Source organism: Alternaria alternata, assembly GCF_001642055.1.
Source record: "Alternaria alternata strain SRC1lrK2f unplaced genomic scaffold CC77scaffold_15, whole genome shotgun sequence".
Lineage (NCBI taxonomy): Eukaryota > Fungi > Ascomycota > Dothideomycetes > Pleosporales > Pleosporaceae > Alternaria > Alternaria alternata.
The window spans coordinates 311,540-327,562 of NW_017306204.1; the positions used below are offsets into that span (position 1 = coordinate 311,540).

Consider the following 16,023-nt stretch of genomic DNA (forward strand, 5'->3'; position numbering starts at 1 on the left):
GCTAGGCTCGAAGTGATGTTACCTATTGTTGTACAAAGATTCTTGGTAACAATATAGGTGCGAGACAGAGATAAAAGATGTTTTTAGCTATGCGAGGTTATATTCAAAGAGTCCTTGACCCTGTGCACTTATCCTGGTAGCTTGTTGATTACCTCAAGATCGGCAAGAAACGCTGCATCAGATATCAATGTAATGAGAGGACCAGAAAACAAACGGAGACTTTCTGGTTCTCCTACCACTATCATCAACAAGAATCAAGATCGACGAAGTGTGAAGTCCTGAGAGTTTCAGTGGCATATAGTAGCCATTCCTGTTCAGGTGCGCAAACAGCGTAGAAGTCTTCTGCTGTCCGGGTCTTGAATTGTAAGCTATTATTTCTTTCACGGCAAGATTTGTTCTTGTCTTCATTACGAATACCAAACAGCACTGTACTCGTTTCGCCCTTCTTCGTCTGTATTCAATTACATCCATGTTTTCTGTTCACCATTTGACATCCATATGCGAAGACTACAAGCATCTAGCTATTCCGGATCTGGAAATCGCGTCCCGGCACGTTAAGCGGTGGAGTATAGACTAAGAAACGGAGCTGCGGGATAGAGATTGCGGGCTGTGGATCTAGAACATACGAGATGGGTCCCTTAAGGCGCAATAGATGTAGTAAATAGAAACACTAAGCATTCTATCATCCGAAACACATACGGAGCTGTATTATAAACTTGACACCGGAGATGAGGAAAAAGGCTATCTTTGTGCTGGTACACAGGCTGGATCTAAATGCTGAACGACAGATTGTGTGAGCTACAATTTGGACGTCGAAGCGCGCATTCTAGAGATACAATTGCGGGGAGGGTGCTTGAAGATGTGACGGAGATTCTAGAATGTGCCGAGACGCAAGCCAAGATCGGAACTCACATGAGATGTGTTGATGACTTTGGACACCCGGGTACAGGATGGCTTTCCTGGGCACGGCGTACCACTTGTGCCGATGGGCCCCAAGATTTGTGGCTTGCTGCAGCTTGTATCCTATTATATCAACGTTGTGCTGACATCTAGTTCTTGTCAGCGACACAAACGATTCAGAGCTACTGTGCCGGTCGCATTTGAGACATCGCTGCTCTACATTACCTTGGTGTGCTCCACCACCGATCTGGACAATGACAACAGATTACCATCTGTTGTACACGACGCTCAAACTGATAAAGATAGATATCACTATCGATGTAAGGACGATGGAGGATGCACTGACGACGAGTGCTAGGTGGTTTGTTGACGAAAAGCTACACGCAGATCTGCCAGGCTCCAAGGACAATCGCACACGCGAGCGCCTCGAACGATAAGATTCAGACGAACTGTCTTCTCTATCTCTAGCCAGGTAGTTCGCGCATGTCTGGGTATGCTCAGTGAGGTAATTCCCATGCATACTCGACAGTAGCGCAACGTCGCGATTCCGGGTGTCTCGGAGATGATTGAATCACGAACCATTCCTTGCCAATGGGATTACTTCCGATGCGCGTTACGATGGTACGATCATCGCCACGCACCCCAAGCTGCCCGACCGCCTCGCTCTTACCAGACTATCTCGACGGCCCGCCGTTGCGAATGGTAGGTGCAGGCAAAGTTCGCAGTAAACATGGCAACAAGAGCAGCGGAGACCCTGACAACATGCTGGCGCGGGAAATGAGCCATGACAGTGCCCTCTTGCACCACAAAATCTCGTGAAAAGCTGCAGACTCTGGACAAACATTCCCGCATCAGGGCAATCTGTCGCACAGAAACTCCACACGGCACAGGAAGACTATGCCCACCCCTCGTTAGTCCTCCGACGCTTTACTGCTTCGCTGCAAGCTGCCCGATATCGCCATGCGCCGAGATACGCCATTGACGGCAGAGGCCCAGCTGCTCGCCCCACTCTGGCAGCCCGAGCCGACGACTCTAACATCGCAGCCGCAGCGAGACAAAGTCGACAAGTACAACGAAGTCAAACACCTGGAATACGATAATGACATTTCGTCTTTAGCGCTAGGATTTGTTCCATTCCCCTTTACCTCTGGTGGTGGCATTACATACAACACAATGGACGCTCCAGAAGCGCGCAGGTTTTCCACGAGTACGGCTGAACGCGTCGGCTTACTCAAATCGCACGACAACGCGGCGAAGCAGCGTCAATATGGCGCAATTCCTGATCCTTCAGAGATTGAGAGTTTACTGGGAGGAGAGGGGACGACAGAAGAGCTGGGAACAACGGCGGGACAGGAAGCCAAGTTGCTACTGAAGTACAGCGTTCCGCTTATGGGGACGTACTTGCTGCAATACTCGTTCAGTCTTGTCACCATATTTGTCGTGGGGCATAGTAAGTACTCAGAACAGAAAGACTTTCGGACGCAAGCTGATTGACACCCCCTATAGTCGGGACGGATGAGCTTGGTGCAGTATCTCTAGCTACGATGACCGCCAACATCACCGGACTTGCAATCTACGAAGGGCTGGCCACATCGCTAGATACCCTCTGCGCGCAGGCCTATGGTTCCGGAAGGAAGACCATGGTGGGCCTCCATCTTCAGCGCATGATACTCTTCATGCTGGCTGTTACCATTCCCATCGGAGCGATCTGGCTGTGTTCTGGCTGGATCCTCGCAGCCCTTGTTCCGGAAAAAGCAATCGCGCATCTTGCTGGATACTACCTCTCTTTACTTCTTGCCGGAGCACCGGGCTACGCCATCTTTGAAGCCGGCAAGCGGTTTACGCAAGCCCAAGGCCTTTTCAATGCTTCGCTTTTCGTCTTGCTTATTGCAACGCCCATTAACATAGCTTTGAACTATGTTTTCGTCTTTGTTCTGGATTGGGACCTTACAGGTGCTGCACTTGCGACTGTCATTTCCAATAACCTTTTACCGTTGTTGCTCTGGATTTACGTGTACTTTGTCAATCCATCTTCGCTGGAATGTTGGGGTGGCTTTACCAAAGCTGCTTTTACGAATTGGGGACCCATGGCAAAATTGGCCGTCCCAGGCATCGTCATGGTGGAGACGGAGTGGCTTGCTTTTGTAAGTTCTGGATCATGTATCTGCGAATATCGACTGTATGCTAATTTTGCTACAGGACATTCTTACTTTCTCGACAAGCTATCTTTCCACAGCCCACTTGGCGGCGCAGTCGATGTAAGAACTACTCCTCTTTAACGCATCAAAAAATACTGACATCAGAAGCGTCATGACACTGGCAGTAGCTATTTACCACGTACCTTTCTCTGTCGGCGTGGCTGTTTCAACACGCTTGGGCAACCTAATCGGCGCGGGTTCCCTCTCCGCAGCCCGTACCGCCACAAAAACCTACGTGTTGACCTTCCTCGCCATCGGCCTCATTGACTTTGCATTCTTGACTGCTTGCCGAAATATCCTTCCCAAAGCATTTACAAGCGATCCGGAAGTCGTCAGCATAGTAGCCACCGTACTACCTCTGCTTGCCGCTTTCCAATTCGCCGACTCCACCACTGCACTAGTAAATGCACTTCTCCGCGGCTTGGGCAAGCAAAATATTGGAGGGTGGTGTAACCTTTTTGTTTATTATGTTATTGCTGTGCCGTTGGCACTTTTCCTTTGTTTCAAACAGGATATGAAGTTGGTGGGACTTTGGACTGGGTGTGCGGTAGGCTCGAGCTGCATTACGATAACGGAGGGTATTTACATGAAGTTCTATAATTGGGACAAGGCGGTTGACGATGCACGAGAAAGGCAAGAGTAGAGGACTTGGAGTTCATGAGGTTTAAGTAATGTGGAGAGAAAGGGCGGTATAAGAGACAGGTGTGAAGTACCCATGACTTGATTCCGCGAGTAGTCTGGATGTGGATAGCGTCACCAAGAAGATATATGGCTAAACCCAACTTTAAGACTGAGTGGTTGATGTTTCTTGAGTGCCTCCAATACGAGCAAAGCCAGATGTCCAAAGTCAGTTCATTAGTAAAGCAATAACAACATAAAAGCACGACGGAGATGGCAACGGGCAAAGCGTCAGATCCAAAAAGATCCGCATAAGCTATATAAGGTATCTACGACGATCCTTGTCATGATGTCTCCATGAGCTACTGCTTTCGAAGCACTCTTCCCATATTCAAAACGCATAAACCTGAACGCTACACAAAGAAAACAAACATGCTGTACCAGTAGGTACATTTCCATTTCTATTATCAGGCTTCCCTTGGGCCGGCCTCCTGCTCTCATATACCGTCGACCAACCTATCGGCGGGCGAACTCGATGTCGGTCTTGGGACGCGGCTTGATGTTCGGGTCGTACCACCAGATGCATACGACAAGCGTGATCATCATAGGCAGGAAGTCGTAGACGTAGATGGGCCATTCGTGCGAAAGTAGGTAACCATCCTATGCTCTGTTAGCAATCTGTCCAAATGCACAAGAAGCGGAAGTGGAGCGTACCTTTCCCATAGCGTATTCAATAACCCTGCAAAGGTTACGGATAGTGATACAGACACTAGCCGCATACAAGAACCAGATCAGCTTCGTCCACGGGATATCCGCGGATGAAGCTGTAGGTCCCTTTTGGAGTCGTACGTGCCAGATACTCGCTACGACGACGAAGAAGCCGAAGATAAGGATTTGAAGGATCAGTCCACCGAGGATGATGTTCTCGCCGCGCTTGAAACCGTCTTTGTCATTGGCTGAGACGAGCATACCAGCACCACCGGCTTGAATTAAGCTAGGATCCAGGTTAATATGGTTGTTCATACAAATTGTGAACAATATGTAGGGACGTACAAGCACAGAATGTCGCCGCCAACGAAGATCTTGGTCAACCAGTTGACCCGTATCAGAGAGTACTCAGCAGAGTCCGTACGTCGGATAAGACGACCGAGAATCATGTAGATGGAAGCGGCGAAGAGGATGGGCGCCAGGAGAATGAGTGTAGACTGGATGATGTACGGTGTTTTGCCTTCGGTATCGTTGTGGGCTGCGGCACGAGCAGAGTAACCTATAGCTTCACACTAGGGCGGATGTTAGCACCTTGTTATCTATTCAAGTATGTTCATGTGTAGAAGCTGGGAAAAATTGGGTAGCAAAGTACGTACCAGAGCTCCAATGACGAACGGTATACAAAACCATGTCTTATTCTTGACGAGGCGGAATGTGTGAATGAAGAACAGTATGAACATAACGACAGCGGCGATGGCACCGGCTGCGATGGTGGGGGTGTACGGCCAGAGCACATACTCTGGCACCGCTGAGGAGTCATCTGCTGGTGTCGACATCTTGTGGTGGGGATTAGGTGTACGCGGTAGGCGTCAGCGGTAAGAGCCCGTCTGATATAACAGAACCAGATCAGAGAGACAAGTACTGAACTAGATGGTATGAGTAGTTTTTGAGGTGGTACACCGTTGAAGTAGTGGTGTTTTAACTGGGGTTGGCTGATGGAGAAATAAATGGCATGGTCTTTATGTATAGAAGTCGCAACGGATACTTGTGGGGCACAGCCCACCTAGCCGTATCTCGTACATAGATCCTCTAGACCCGTACATAGATTGCCCGAGCAACCCCTTCCCGCCGCCCGTTGGGATATGTAGATGCCTCAGGGAAGGAGGCGTGCGGTCTGTGCATACGACTAGCGTCCTCGGATACGACGCGCCAATCGCATTGCTCTGTGAATACTCGGCTCCACTCTTTTCTATCATTCTTTGGGTGATGGCTCGAACTCATACATTAGCTGTCCGCGTATAGTAGCATCAAACACGGAGTAGCAGGACAAAAGTCTTCAGTGTCGCGTCCAGAATACGTCGTTACGCTTCTCGTAGTCGGTGCAGATAGAAAAGCTGTCTGCCTCGCTCGTTTCGCACAGCCTCCTCCTCAATGTACCTGGATCAGGGTATGATTCTTTCAAGTCGATCGATTATTGTCGATAACGGTGGTCTGCATAGTAAGTAAGTGGGTGGGTACTTGAGCTAGGCCGCTTTCACTTACGACTTAAGACTTTATCAAGCCTACCAAGCACTCCTCGCAAGCATTTCCCAAAGCAGTTTGACAAGAGGAACAAACAATGCCGATTTGGTGTTAAGATATTGTTTCGATGCAATAGCTGCACGTCTGTTGGTAACCGTCAAGCAAAATTACGGTCCAGTGTCTCCGCAATGGGCAGCATTGCCGCATCGAACGGCCTGTTTCATGAACCAAGGGCTCACTTCAAAGCAGGCTGGAGGTATCTGCAGTTCGAGGGCATGACGTTGAGGGGCGGTAGAAGCCCGCATCAATTTCAGGCTTCATGTCGTATGCCCTGAATATGGCGTCGGCGGTACGGAGGCACCACGAATCTGCTCCTTCGGCCACTGCAACCACGACTTCCATTCACTAGGGACCATGTGATCTGCAATGAGAAGTATCTGCTCCGCGACTCCTTCCAGATACCAGTAGTTCTCTGCTGCTCTATGCATGATGACAGCAAAGTGTGCAAAGATGATCAAAGATCCTGGTTGCCTCTCCGATAAGAGCTCGATATAGCGGTCCGAGACAAGATGTATCCATATCTTCAACAAAGCGTCGGAAGGCGGCTTCGTAGATTTCTCTGCAACCTGGAATACGAGCTCGAGGATATGACAGGCATATCCATATGCATCGACAATGTCGGGAGGGTAAACGTGATGGACGACCTCGGAGAACTTGCGGAGCTGTACGAGCTCAGTATTGGGTGGTTGCTCTTCGGTCTGCCAATTGATATTCTTGACGTCGTCTGGAATCACACGACCTAATTCACTCTCCTTCATCTGTTCATAGACCCCTGTTACCATGGGTCTAATTCTCCGAGTCAGGACGAGATTGGAAAGAACGCTGTCGAACACATGATCCAAATCATTGTGGATTGCAAGTGAAGCGACACACGCATGCGGGAACAGCGTGCCGGCAAACAATAGGACTGCTTTAAAGTTCGAAGGATCGATATCGCGAACCATTGTCTGGAAGTTGAGCAGAGACGCTTCATGGTATTTCTCAGCTTGGTACGAGTATTGTTGGGCCTCTTCTGGTCCTGCAGTTCGGCTCAAGTGTAACGCACTGAGTGCAAGAGCCGCTTGGAGAAGATATGGATGATCGAATGCAATCTGTATCAAAGTAGTTGTAAATACGTCCTCGGCGTCAGTATGCGCTGCGAGACTTTTGGCTGTGACGGTCGTGTAGTGACTACCCACGCAATTAGCTTACGCTTCTAGGTGTCTTTCTTGTACATCGATAAAAAAGTTCTGTTGCTCGTTGAGATCATACCAGACCATGGAACCACAGTCATGTACTGAGAGACTCAATCACACATGAGAGTACGTACTGGAGCAATCGTAGTTGGGGTATATTCAATGCCAAATCTGGTTGACTGGAAGCGCCATTGATAGTGATGGATCCAAAATCTGGTAGTGGTTGTTGGTCAAGAAAACCGGAAGTGCCATCTGTGGATGATGGCGTAAAAGCTGGCGTTCCAATCGGTAAAGGCGACACGTTCGAAGCCTCACGACTCTCTTGGCCCGTGGATGGTCGATATTCACACACGGTGCCTTGCTTTACGCAGTTTGCGCAATTTGGCTTTTGCTCGTCGCACTTGAAGATGGTCAGTCGTATGTAGAATTCAAGATTCGAATGGGAAGGCGCACTTTGACATGGCGGCCTTTGCATGGTAAGCAGCCGTTTCGCGACTTCTTATGGGGCTTGCGAGTCTTAGCTCTTTCCATGTTATCTTGTCGCTGCGAGGATCATATCGGTGGTTTGTTTAGGGAACGTGATGACAGTGGACGATCAAAAGCTTAGGATGCGTGACGAAATCGGGCAGTCTGCCTTCACGCTAAAACATGGTCTGTGCTCCCGAAGCTGCCGTAGGCTGTGCGACTCAAATATCCGGAACACGGAATTGTGGCTGTGGTATCGACGATCTTGGCAAGCATATACTGAGTTACATGGATCAAGGAACGGCCGAAGCACTGAAAATAGAGAAAGTCATGTATAACGTTATACATACATTCTTACATTCATGGTCAACGTAAACGTCGTATCGAGAACCTAAGTGGATATCCACGTCCCACGCTAAGTCGAGTAGATATTGTAACGCCAGTCCAATGCTCATCTTCATGCGATTACTGCTCGTCGTCTTCCTCTTCATCTTCTAGATCGGTCCGCTCAACAATCAGATTACCGCTCCGTCCGATACGCTCTTTAATCGTACCACCAGTCTTGAGCTCATATACCTCGCGCGGCATAGGGCTAACGAGTTGGAACTTGTACTCATGCTCGAAATCTGTTGGTTTCTCTATGTTCTCCTGTACACCTACCTCAGATTGCAGGATATCGTAGCATTCGACGAATGCATAGAGTTCCTCGATCTGTGCATCTGCAGCGAACTTGCGAACCACGCGCTCTGCATTCGGCATACGAAGACTGATGCGCACGATGTCCTTTTCCTCAGGCTCGGGCTCAGAGCGTATAGATGCAGCGCGCCATTGCCTCCATTGCGCGAGATTTTGTGCGTATCGTTCGATGGCTTGTTCGCGTTCGAGTGCTTCCTTTTCTTCTCGAGCTTTGCGCTCTGCTTCCTCCTTCTTCTTGCGAGCTTTCTCTCGGTCAGCTGCGAGTGAGCGTTCATATGCGCTATTTTGTTGTTCTCGGATGTTTCGTGTCGCTTGTTGTTCCGCGCGCTGACTACGCACGCGATTGAGCGGCTCTATGTGTTGCTGCATTGCCTGTCGTAGCTTGGCAATGTATTGTTGTGGGGGCGTAGGACCAGCTACACGCGCGGCAATCCCCATAGCTGTTGACGAAACTTGGGGTGTATGTACAATGAGACCCGTGAACGGGAATTTGGTGCACGACAGGGCGGCGGAAACTTGATATGCCTCGGAATCTTGCACGTTGCCAGCCCAAAGTATGATGTTGTTCTCGGGGTTTCGTACGAACTCCACGACCTCTGGCGAAAGAAGTGTATCCCGTACAAAGGATGATGTTTCATCATGCTCTGGGCTGACCAGCACCACCATTAAGAACTGTAGGTTCTTCTTCGCTAGATCAAAAGCTTGGGCGTATCCGCTCTCGAAGAACGGCAGGTTGTGACTTCCATATTCCTCCTCGAACTCGCGGATGAAACGCGCCGCTGTGTCTCGTGGGTTCAAAGGTCGGCGCCCGCTCGCGCTGCGCTGAGAGGCAGGTGTGTTGATGTTGCTAGCTGTAACCCTCCCCCATGCGCGCGGGAGGAAGGGAAAGATCCATCCTAACAACCGGAAGGATTTCGCAAATAGGGAGTACACGAGCGAGAATGGCGCAAAGAATATAGCCAGTACTAGCGGAACTTGTGTACTGACTTGGCTTTCTGGCTGTGGGACCACCCTCGGAGCAGGTTCTATCCTCACTCTCCTCCCACTACTTGTAGATGATCGTGGTGAGGCAAAACCGTTTAGTAGTGTCTCTTGTCGGCGGACGTCTTGGGGCGGTGGTAGTTGGGCGGCAGCAGCAGCCACTGGGTCTTCGGTCGGTTCGCCGTCGAAGAAGCGCGTGACCGCTATATTGACATTCCATTGCGCGCGTTGGAGTATCGGTATCGCATCAGATGTCGCTTGGTCGGTAACAGCGGTGTATTGTTGAAGCGCGGCTTGCTGGTCGGCTGTGAGAGATGCGATGTCCGTATCCGCCATGTTGGCTCCGCCACCAACTTTATTTTCGGTCGAGAGGTTCGGTTGTGTAAGATTATATCTCAACGTGGACGAGTGATATATATCATCGGAAAGGACTGTGAGATGACAGTGGGACGTAGGGTGAAAGTATTGGTGTACGTGTTGCTTGGCCTTTGCTGCGATGATGTAGCGATGGTCGGAGCTTTCCCTCCAACTAACCGCGGGACAAGGGTGAGGCTGACCTTGGAAACCCCGGCCGTTGCCACAGAGCACTACCAATCGTGGGGTACTCTTGCAATCCCTTGACACAGGAAACTAGTCAGGGTAAAGCCCCGCACCAATTACATGCTTGACAACAATGCGCAGTATTTGCGAGCTTGCGGGTCTCGGAATCTTGATAGCCAAGAAGATATACGTCCAAAATCGAGATTTTTCTCATGACAGGCATATCATCGCCCGCTTGGCGTAAGTTTACCACAGCGTGATCCGAGTAACGCCTGCTAAAAACATTTACAGCAAGCGGTAAGGCGTCGCACTTGTAATGCGAAGATCACTCGTTGTAAGTTTGTCTGCGTTCGAATTGCGTACGAGCCAGACACTGACTCAAATTAAGCGATTCGGGTAGTGGGCACACACAAAAGACTCAGTCTTCTTTTTTTGCCTTTGCAATGCCCTGACAAAGCTCCAGCGAAACTTCCGATAAGATTATGTTTGCATTCTTAATCAAGGTAATCGTTGCAAGCATGTCTAAGTCAAAAGCGTTGACGCGCTTCTTTTTGACCTGTCAGCATTAAAACAGCACCGCTGTAAAAGTTTCACAGTAGTGGCCTTTCTATCGACTGACGTAGAATGATGGAAAAGTTTGGAAGAGATTAAAGATATCTATAGCAGTAGCTGGAAGTCGTACAGGTGACGCAAGTTCAAGACTACAACAGCGATGACTCCAAACAGTTCTGCATATGATGAATTTACTTGCGATAACCCATCACCGATCAAATATACCCTTGTGGTGTTGCACCGAGCATATCTACCTAGGCAGAGAGTGGACATAACCTCAAACGTTCGCAACTTCCGCGACACAAACGATACCAAAAACCCTACACGAACGATGTACTAGGAAATCAAGGCGACATGAGGTAAGTCTTGCCACACTGTCTATTCTGGATACTATGGAGAAGTCACGTAGGAACAGCTAGGTACCTATGGTTCAAGCTCAAAATTCCATATGCACCACTATTAAGGAAGCCAGCGCAGCACCCACCACAAACCTATTCATGAACGCTGCAACCATATCCACCTTGACACTCTTCTCACCCTCAGAAGTCTTTGAATTCTCCTCATTGCTCTTTTCCTTCCCCATACCCAAAACATAGCCGTTGCTCCCCGCAATAACAATTTCGAATTTCCAGTTCTTGTAGCCTGTATTTGTCGCACACTCTTCGCGCATATTTCCCTCGCCCCAAAGTGCACATTTAACGATAGTGCGACTATTCGCGTCCTGACACTCTTCTCCCAGATTAATAGATGGGGAGCGCTCAAAATAGATATTGAAGCTGTTGCACATCTGCGCACGTAACGTGGGTGTGCTGGTAGGTGTAGCGGAGTAGTCGAATCCGTTTGGGAACAGAGTGGTCGATGAAACTTCTGGCTCGCCGTCTAGGTTAGATCTCCCCCACATGAGACATCTACTCGCACACTCGGTTGGACTGTATGCTTCCAGTTCGTGATATCCAAGGTAGTTCGTGCCGACATATGATGCATTCGCCCCACAAAAGGCGAGGGTATAGCCATGGGGTGTGGTAGCCTCTAGAGCTGGAGTGCGAATTAATGGAGACGTGTAGAAGGACGACACGTTGTCTTCTTCTGGGACAGGGCCGTAGCCTGGAGCTTGAGGGCGACAGTCGCCTTGTGTATTTTGAATGTGCTCGGATGGGAAAGTTTGGAGACTACCGAGGGTTGTGGGGATAGTGCTGGTGGGGAATATAGTGGTTTTTGTCGACGAAGTGGTGGATATTACTGTAGCGAGTGTGGGAGTAACCATGGTGGTAGTCACGATACGTGTGAAGGTAGGTATGTTGGCAGCGTTGAGCGTGGCTGCTACCACACTGAGTGAGGTAGTATTAACCATCTTGATATAATTGAGTTAAAGAATAGTGAAGTACATTGAAGTGAGAAAAGTATTTTCGTGCTCCCTTGTCGTCGTTGTACGGTAGCGAACGGGTGGCTGTGTATTCTATACCACCACCTAGACGTTAGTATTGAAAAAAGCTACAACCACCATCTGGGCGCATTCCAGTGCGATTGCGAAATATCCGTGCTCGTACTCCAAGATTTCCAATATATTGCATTATTCATGAATCGCTCACCTGATTGTTTACATAGCCGACAGTCTACTACAAACCGTCATATCATCCCTGAACGCACTCTGACCTGTTAAAATCTGTCAGCAAGCCGTAAAAGTCGAGGCTCTAGTATTTAAAACAAGAGCCTAGACACTAACCTTTCAAACACCGTTCCACAACCCCAATCCACAACTCTCTCCCCTTGAACCTCGCTTCCTCAGGTCCCCACCCGTTCACTGTCTTCAGAAAGGTTTCTTTCTCCCACACATTCATTCTTTCAACCATGTCGCTTATTGTCTCAGTACTCGTCCGTGTTGTTACAATCACAGCACCCGATTTAGGTAGACGCGCAAACATTTGCGTCTCGGTACGAACGAGTAGCTCAGAAGGGTGAAGATTTGCTATGTTTCCGGCAAAGAAATCCATGGGCCGGAGAATGTGGAGTGTGGAGGCTAGAGAGCATCGAGGAGGACGGGTTTGAATGAAAATTTGGTGGAGGGATAGAGGACCGGTGTGGGAGTATCGGGACAATGTAGGAAGGTCGAGGGTTAATATGGATGGCAAAGCTGAGAACGTCAGTCTAATGTGGGCGATGGAAAGATATGAAACTTACTGGACCAAGGCAACATTGGCAGTCTCCCGTTTTCATCACCACGAACCATGACATTGACTGGTTTTCCCATGTAGGACGTTATGATGTACCCGGATGGGAAGAGCGTTGTACTGGCTTGCAAGTACCACATCCTAGTACTCTCACTTCTCTCCCAGATCATAAAATCTTCTCCGCACAGTCTCGCTACAACCTCCAATGGATGTGCCTCCAACCCACCCTCTAATTCGAAATCTTCTCTCGTCAGTTCATTCAGAATATGCTTCCTACGATGTTTAGTCTTGAAGCTGAATTTGTTAGGGTGCTGTTCGACGAGGTAGGAGGCAATTTCTTGCAGCAGCTCGCGACACGCGGATTCGCTGTCGGGAGTGAGGTGTATACAAGATGATCGGTTGCGCGATAGGAGGTGAGTGCGCGCGGCGTGGTACTCAATGTAATGTTCATCAATGGCTAGCCAGTCGCGCCAGTCCGTTGAGGTAAGCCCTAGTTGTGAGGGTTGGAGATAGTCGGAGCAAGCAGAAGTAGATTCGATAGGGTTGTTTGTGTAAGGGAGGTCAGGGAAGTAGTCGCCGTTTCCGCAGTCATCTGCGTCAAAGGCAGGCATGCGGGACAGGCGGCATTCTTCTGCTATATAGGCGCGGGTTCCAGGATTTGTGAATGAGGATAGGTCTTCCTCATCGATATCTTGGAGATTCACCATCGTCGTTGCTTGTGAGAAACCATGTGGTTCGAGCGCGGTAGTATGAGCGGTGTCGTCAGATAGTGCTGATAATGAGGCATGTGTGAAGACGGTCATGCGTCGGTGCTTCATGGCGTTGCTGTGTGTGCCGGCTCCGCTGTGGTTGTCGGCCATCGGAGCATGTTGCTGTGCATCCTCATGCTCGATCTTGACGACGAGGAACTTCTCTGGCGCAGGACCGAGAGCGCCCTTATAGAACCAAAGCCTGACTGCAGCGGTACCTATGAAGAAGAAGTAGAAACATATACCAATAACGAGAACGAGAAGAACGTACAGAGGCATTGGTCCGGGTTCTTGTAGCTGACCGGCTACCATGTTTGGCGATCAGGCAGGCGGGAGTATGACTATTGCGGAGGGTAGGAACTGCAGTATAGGTACGCTTCCAATTTCTGACGTCGGGATCACGCGTGACCGAGTATCTCTGTGGCGTACAATGTTGGTGTTGTGAAATGTTGCTCATGTTTGATAAAGATGTGAAGATGTGAATGTTGCCAAACATGCCGCACTTCAATGCAAAACGAAAGAGGGCAGTGGAGAAAACAGTGAAATCACCGGCCATGCACATGTTTATGATAGCACATGTTATAGACAATGGCTAGCAGGATTAAGAGGCAAGAGAAATGAGATTGGGAAAATATTGGGTATCGCGTTGTTTGACTATGGAAAAAGGGAAAAATGAAATTGTACTCCGTACTCCGTGGTATGTCCCTGCATGTATCAAAATAGCCAGCTGGCCAGGTACCATGCAAAACGAGATGCGCCAAAAGCTCCTCGATTATCCTTCAAACTGAAACTTGCTCGTCATACACTGAAGCATTCGCCTCTTATTCGATCTTAGGCAAAGCATCGATCTTCGCGTACAGTTCCTGTGCTTCCTCAAAGACGTACCAGACCTCCTTGGGAACACCCTTGAAGGCCTTCTCGAATCTTTCTGGGCAATTCTTTTTGCCTTCGTCCATTTCCGCAACGCCCGTTACCTTACGAATGTAGATAGCACCGATCCAGCTCTTGCCAAACTTGCGGTACGCTTCGCCATACGATTCAGGGTCTGTTTGGGTCGAGTCACCGATAAGGATGAACTTCCGCTTGGGAAACCAGCCATGAACCTTTTCAATGCGGTCAACCTTGTAAGCTTGGGTACCTTGCGTCAAGTTTGCGAGGAAGCCAGCCAAGTTCATCCAGCTAGCGTCGCGTAAGATCATGGTACCATTGGGGTAGTATTGCTCGCGGAAGTTGCGCAAGAACGGGTAGAGGTTGTATGGGGATGCGGAGAGATACCAGAAGGGCGGATTGTCGAGCTTTTGCGCCATATGCCTATACAACTCCGGCATGCCCTTGATCGGCTCTGGCTGCTCTGCGAATGTGGTGGTCAAGATACCGACAGGTGACGATGTCAGGGTCTTCTTGATTGTATCGTCGATATCGGAAAGGACGGCCCATCCCTTGGGTTTTGCGAAGGTAATATTGAATGACGTCGCCTCAGCATTGACGGCCTGGAACTTGTTGACCTGGCCGTCCTTATAATCGGTTCCGGGAATGGCCAACTCGTCTGAGCTGATACCGTCGCGGCCGCTGGGTCCTAATCTGGTTTTGAGACCATTGAGGTCAATTTCAACAGCGTGCGCTGGAAGAATTGCGTCCGCAAAGGGCTGGAGCCTCTGGGCGACTGTTGCTCTAGCCTGTTCGTCGTCTGCAAGGCCGATTTTCTCGCTGACCCATGCAACGAGCTGGGAGATGTCCTTGCCGCTATTCTTGACAAAGTAGGCAGCAACAAGTTCCGCCTTCCACCTTCCTAAGCGATTCTGGTAGGCAGTCGTATCCAGAATCCATACATAGTCGGTGTCTGGGTTTACGTTGGTGAAGAAAGGGTTCTTGCGACCAAGGTAGGAGGAAAGGTTGTCCTTGAGGGAAAAGCTGAATCGGTTGGCGAGTTTAGGCATATCTGCTTCAAATGCGGCAAAACCCGAGTTCTCTCTGGTAATGTGCTCTTGTTCAGTTTCTTCGACACGCATACGAGCCTGGCCAGCCATGGCGGAAGCGGGTTCGGGCGCCATTTTGTAGGTGATGTTGAACAAAGACGCTGGTGCCTATGAAAGTGGTGAGGTCAGGAGGTGGGTGTATTGCACGGGACGGTGGGAGGCGAGGACCATGGTTTGAGGTCATATACTTTGTGCCTGGCACTTGACCAAGGCAAGGTGAGTGGCTGTCGAGGTGTCTCACGAATGGACCAAGTGCGCATGAAGAATGACGTCTAGCCAAGCCGTAGCTGCGGCATCCTGTAGGAATGATCGCTTGCCGAGGAAGCGTCGATCCTTGAACCTTGTCGCCGCATCGCATCGCCTCGAATAGGTAGGGACAACTCAGAGACGATAATCGCAGTCTCTAACACTAACAGGTTGCGGGCATAGTCATAGGTGGTGGCAGCGAATGGTAGCTTGCTTAGCGCCGATGAGAGCAGAGTGACGCACGCAACCACAGCCAAGCGACTACAGTGTGAGTCTCTGATATCTGTAGGTGCCCGTGACAGGTTGATGGTATTCTTGAACCTGAATAACATGTCGCTGACCCCGTCTGTTGACGGAAGCCTTTACTTGGCTGTGCCAGACTTTGGAGATGGTGAGGTGGAAGATGGGGCATTACTGAAGAATTAGGCTGGGTCGTGACGTTTGACGTGTCTCGCAACGTAGTGTTAGCA

General features: G+C 49.6%; 7 protein-coding genes across 7 annotated transcripts; 1 reads left to right on the top strand and 6 right to left on the bottom strand.

Annotated features, from left to right (window-relative positions):
* Positions 1 to 1,860: 1,860 nt before the first annotated feature.
* Positions 1,861 to 3,741, top strand: CC77DRAFT_939672 (MATE efflux family protein; the record flags this gene model as incomplete). Its single annotated transcript, XM_018534687.1, has 4 exons — positions 1,861 to 2,350; positions 2,407 to 3,044; positions 3,100 to 3,158; positions 3,207 to 3,741. 4 exons carry the CDS (start codon positions 1,861 to 1,863, stop codon positions 3,739 to 3,741), a joined length of 1,722 nt encoding a protein of 573 aa, XP_018383946.1.
* A 279-nt stretch (positions 3,742 to 4,020) lies between these two features.
* CC77DRAFT_198970 (RTA1 like protein) lies at positions 4,021 to 5,557 on the bottom strand. The gene is made up of 4 exons (XM_018530581.1): positions 5,081 to 5,557; positions 4,770 to 4,996; positions 4,431 to 4,710; positions 4,021 to 4,376 (listed from the first exon to the last, which is right to left on the bottom strand). The coding sequence occupies exons 1-4, from the start codon at positions 5,258 to 5,260 to the stop codon at positions 4,233 to 4,235; spliced, it is 831 nt and encodes a 276-aa protein (XP_018383947.1). The 5' UTR covers positions 5,261 to 5,557; the 3' UTR covers positions 4,021 to 4,232.
* Positions 5,558 to 6,243: 686 nt separating this feature from the next.
* CC77DRAFT_198968 (hypothetical protein) lies at positions 6,244 to 7,835 on the bottom strand. Its single transcript, XM_018530580.1, has 3 exons — positions 7,634 to 7,835; positions 7,315 to 7,580; positions 6,244 to 7,175 (listed from the first exon to the last, which is right to left on the bottom strand). Exons 1-3 carry the CDS (start codon positions 7,709 to 7,711, stop codon positions 6,263 to 6,265), a joined length of 1,257 nt encoding a protein of 418 aa, XP_018383948.1. The 5' UTR covers positions 7,712 to 7,835; the 3' UTR covers positions 6,244 to 6,262.
* Positions 7,836 to 7,962: 127 nt separating this feature from the next.
* Positions 7,963 to 9,844, bottom strand: CC77DRAFT_1022089 (UBX domain-containing protein). The gene has a single exon (XM_018525388.1). It carries the CDS (start codon positions 9,656 to 9,658, stop codon positions 8,111 to 8,113), a length of 1,548 nt encoding a protein of 515 aa, XP_018383949.1. The 5' UTR covers positions 9,659 to 9,844; the 3' UTR covers positions 7,963 to 8,110.
* Positions 9,845 to 10,802: 958 nt separating this feature from the next.
* CC77DRAFT_198978 (hypothetical protein) lies at positions 10,803 to 12,075 on the bottom strand. Its single transcript, XM_018530582.1, has one exon. It carries the CDS (start codon positions 11,763 to 11,765, stop codon positions 10,851 to 10,853), a length of 915 nt encoding a protein of 304 aa, XP_018383950.1. The 5' UTR covers positions 11,766 to 12,075; the 3' UTR covers positions 10,803 to 10,850.
* On the bottom strand, positions 11,889 to 13,903 carry CC77DRAFT_199194 (hypothetical protein). Its single transcript, XM_018530584.1, has 3 exons — positions 12,593 to 13,903; positions 12,138 to 12,545; positions 11,889 to 12,067 (listed from the first exon to the last, which is right to left on the bottom strand). Exons 1-3 carry the CDS (start codon positions 13,641 to 13,643, stop codon positions 12,012 to 12,014), a joined length of 1,515 nt encoding a protein of 504 aa, XP_018383951.1. The 5' UTR covers positions 13,644 to 13,903; the 3' UTR covers positions 11,889 to 12,011.
* A 1-nt stretch (position 13,904) lies between these two features.
* On the bottom strand, positions 13,905 to 15,567 carry CC77DRAFT_1073449 (hypothetical protein). Its single transcript, XM_018529186.1, has one exon. The coding sequence runs from the start codon at positions 15,380 to 15,382 to the stop codon at positions 14,153 to 14,155; it is 1,230 nt and encodes a 409-aa protein (XP_018383952.1). The 5' UTR covers positions 15,383 to 15,567; the 3' UTR covers positions 13,905 to 14,152.
* Positions 15,568 to 16,023: the final 456 nt, after the last annotated feature.

Excerpts from the sequence above, each read along its gene's own strand:
- CC77DRAFT_198970 (XM_018530581.1), bottom strand. The coding sequence starts at position 5,260 with ATGTCGACACCAGCAGATGACTCCTCAGCGGTGCCAGAGTATGTGCTC. Across the intron at positions 4,997-5,080 it reads CGTTCGTCATTGGAGCTCTG|TGTGAAGCTATAGGTTACTC; the intron begins GTACGTACTTTG and ends CATCCGCCCTAG. Across the intron at positions 4,377-4,430 it reads TTGAATACGCTATGGGAAAG|GATGGTTACCTACTTTCGCA; the intron begins GTACGCTCCACT and ends AACAGAGCATAG.
- CC77DRAFT_198968 (XM_018530580.1), bottom strand. The coding sequence starts at position 7,711 with ATGGAAAGAGCTAAGACTCGCAAGCCCCATAAGAAGTCGCGAAACGGC. Across the intron at positions 7,581-7,633 it reads GCAAAGGCCGCCATGTCAAA|TGCGACGAGCAAAAGCCAAA; the intron begins GTGCGCCTTCCC and ends ACCATCTTCAAG. Across the intron at positions 7,176-7,314 it reads CCCCAACTACGATTGCTCCA|TCACTACACGACCGTCACAG; the intron begins GTACGTACTCTC and ends TTGCGTGGGTAG.
- CC77DRAFT_1022089 (XM_018525388.1), bottom strand. The coding sequence starts at position 9,658 with ATGGCGGATACGGACATCGCATCTCTCACAGCCGACCAGCAAGCCGCG.
- CC77DRAFT_198978 (XM_018530582.1), bottom strand. The coding sequence starts at position 11,765 with ATGGTTAATACTACCTCACTCAGTGTGGTAGCAGCCACGCTCAACGCT.
- CC77DRAFT_199194 (XM_018530584.1), bottom strand. The coding sequence starts at position 13,643 with ATGGTAGCCGGTCAGCTACAAGAACCCGGACCAATGCCTCTGTACGTT. Across the intron at positions 12,546-12,592 it reads GCCAATGTTGCCTTGGTCCA|CTTTGCCATCCATATTAACC; the intron begins GTAAGTTTCATA and ends TGACGTTCTCAG. Across the intron at positions 12,068-12,137 it reads TGTGGAACGGTGTTTGAAAG|GTCAGAGTGCGTTCAGGGAT; the intron begins GTTAGTGTCTAG and ends AGATTTTAACAG.
- CC77DRAFT_1073449 (XM_018529186.1), bottom strand. The coding sequence starts at position 15,382 with ATGGCGCCCGAACCCGCTTCCGCCATGGCTGGCCAGGCTCGTATGCGT.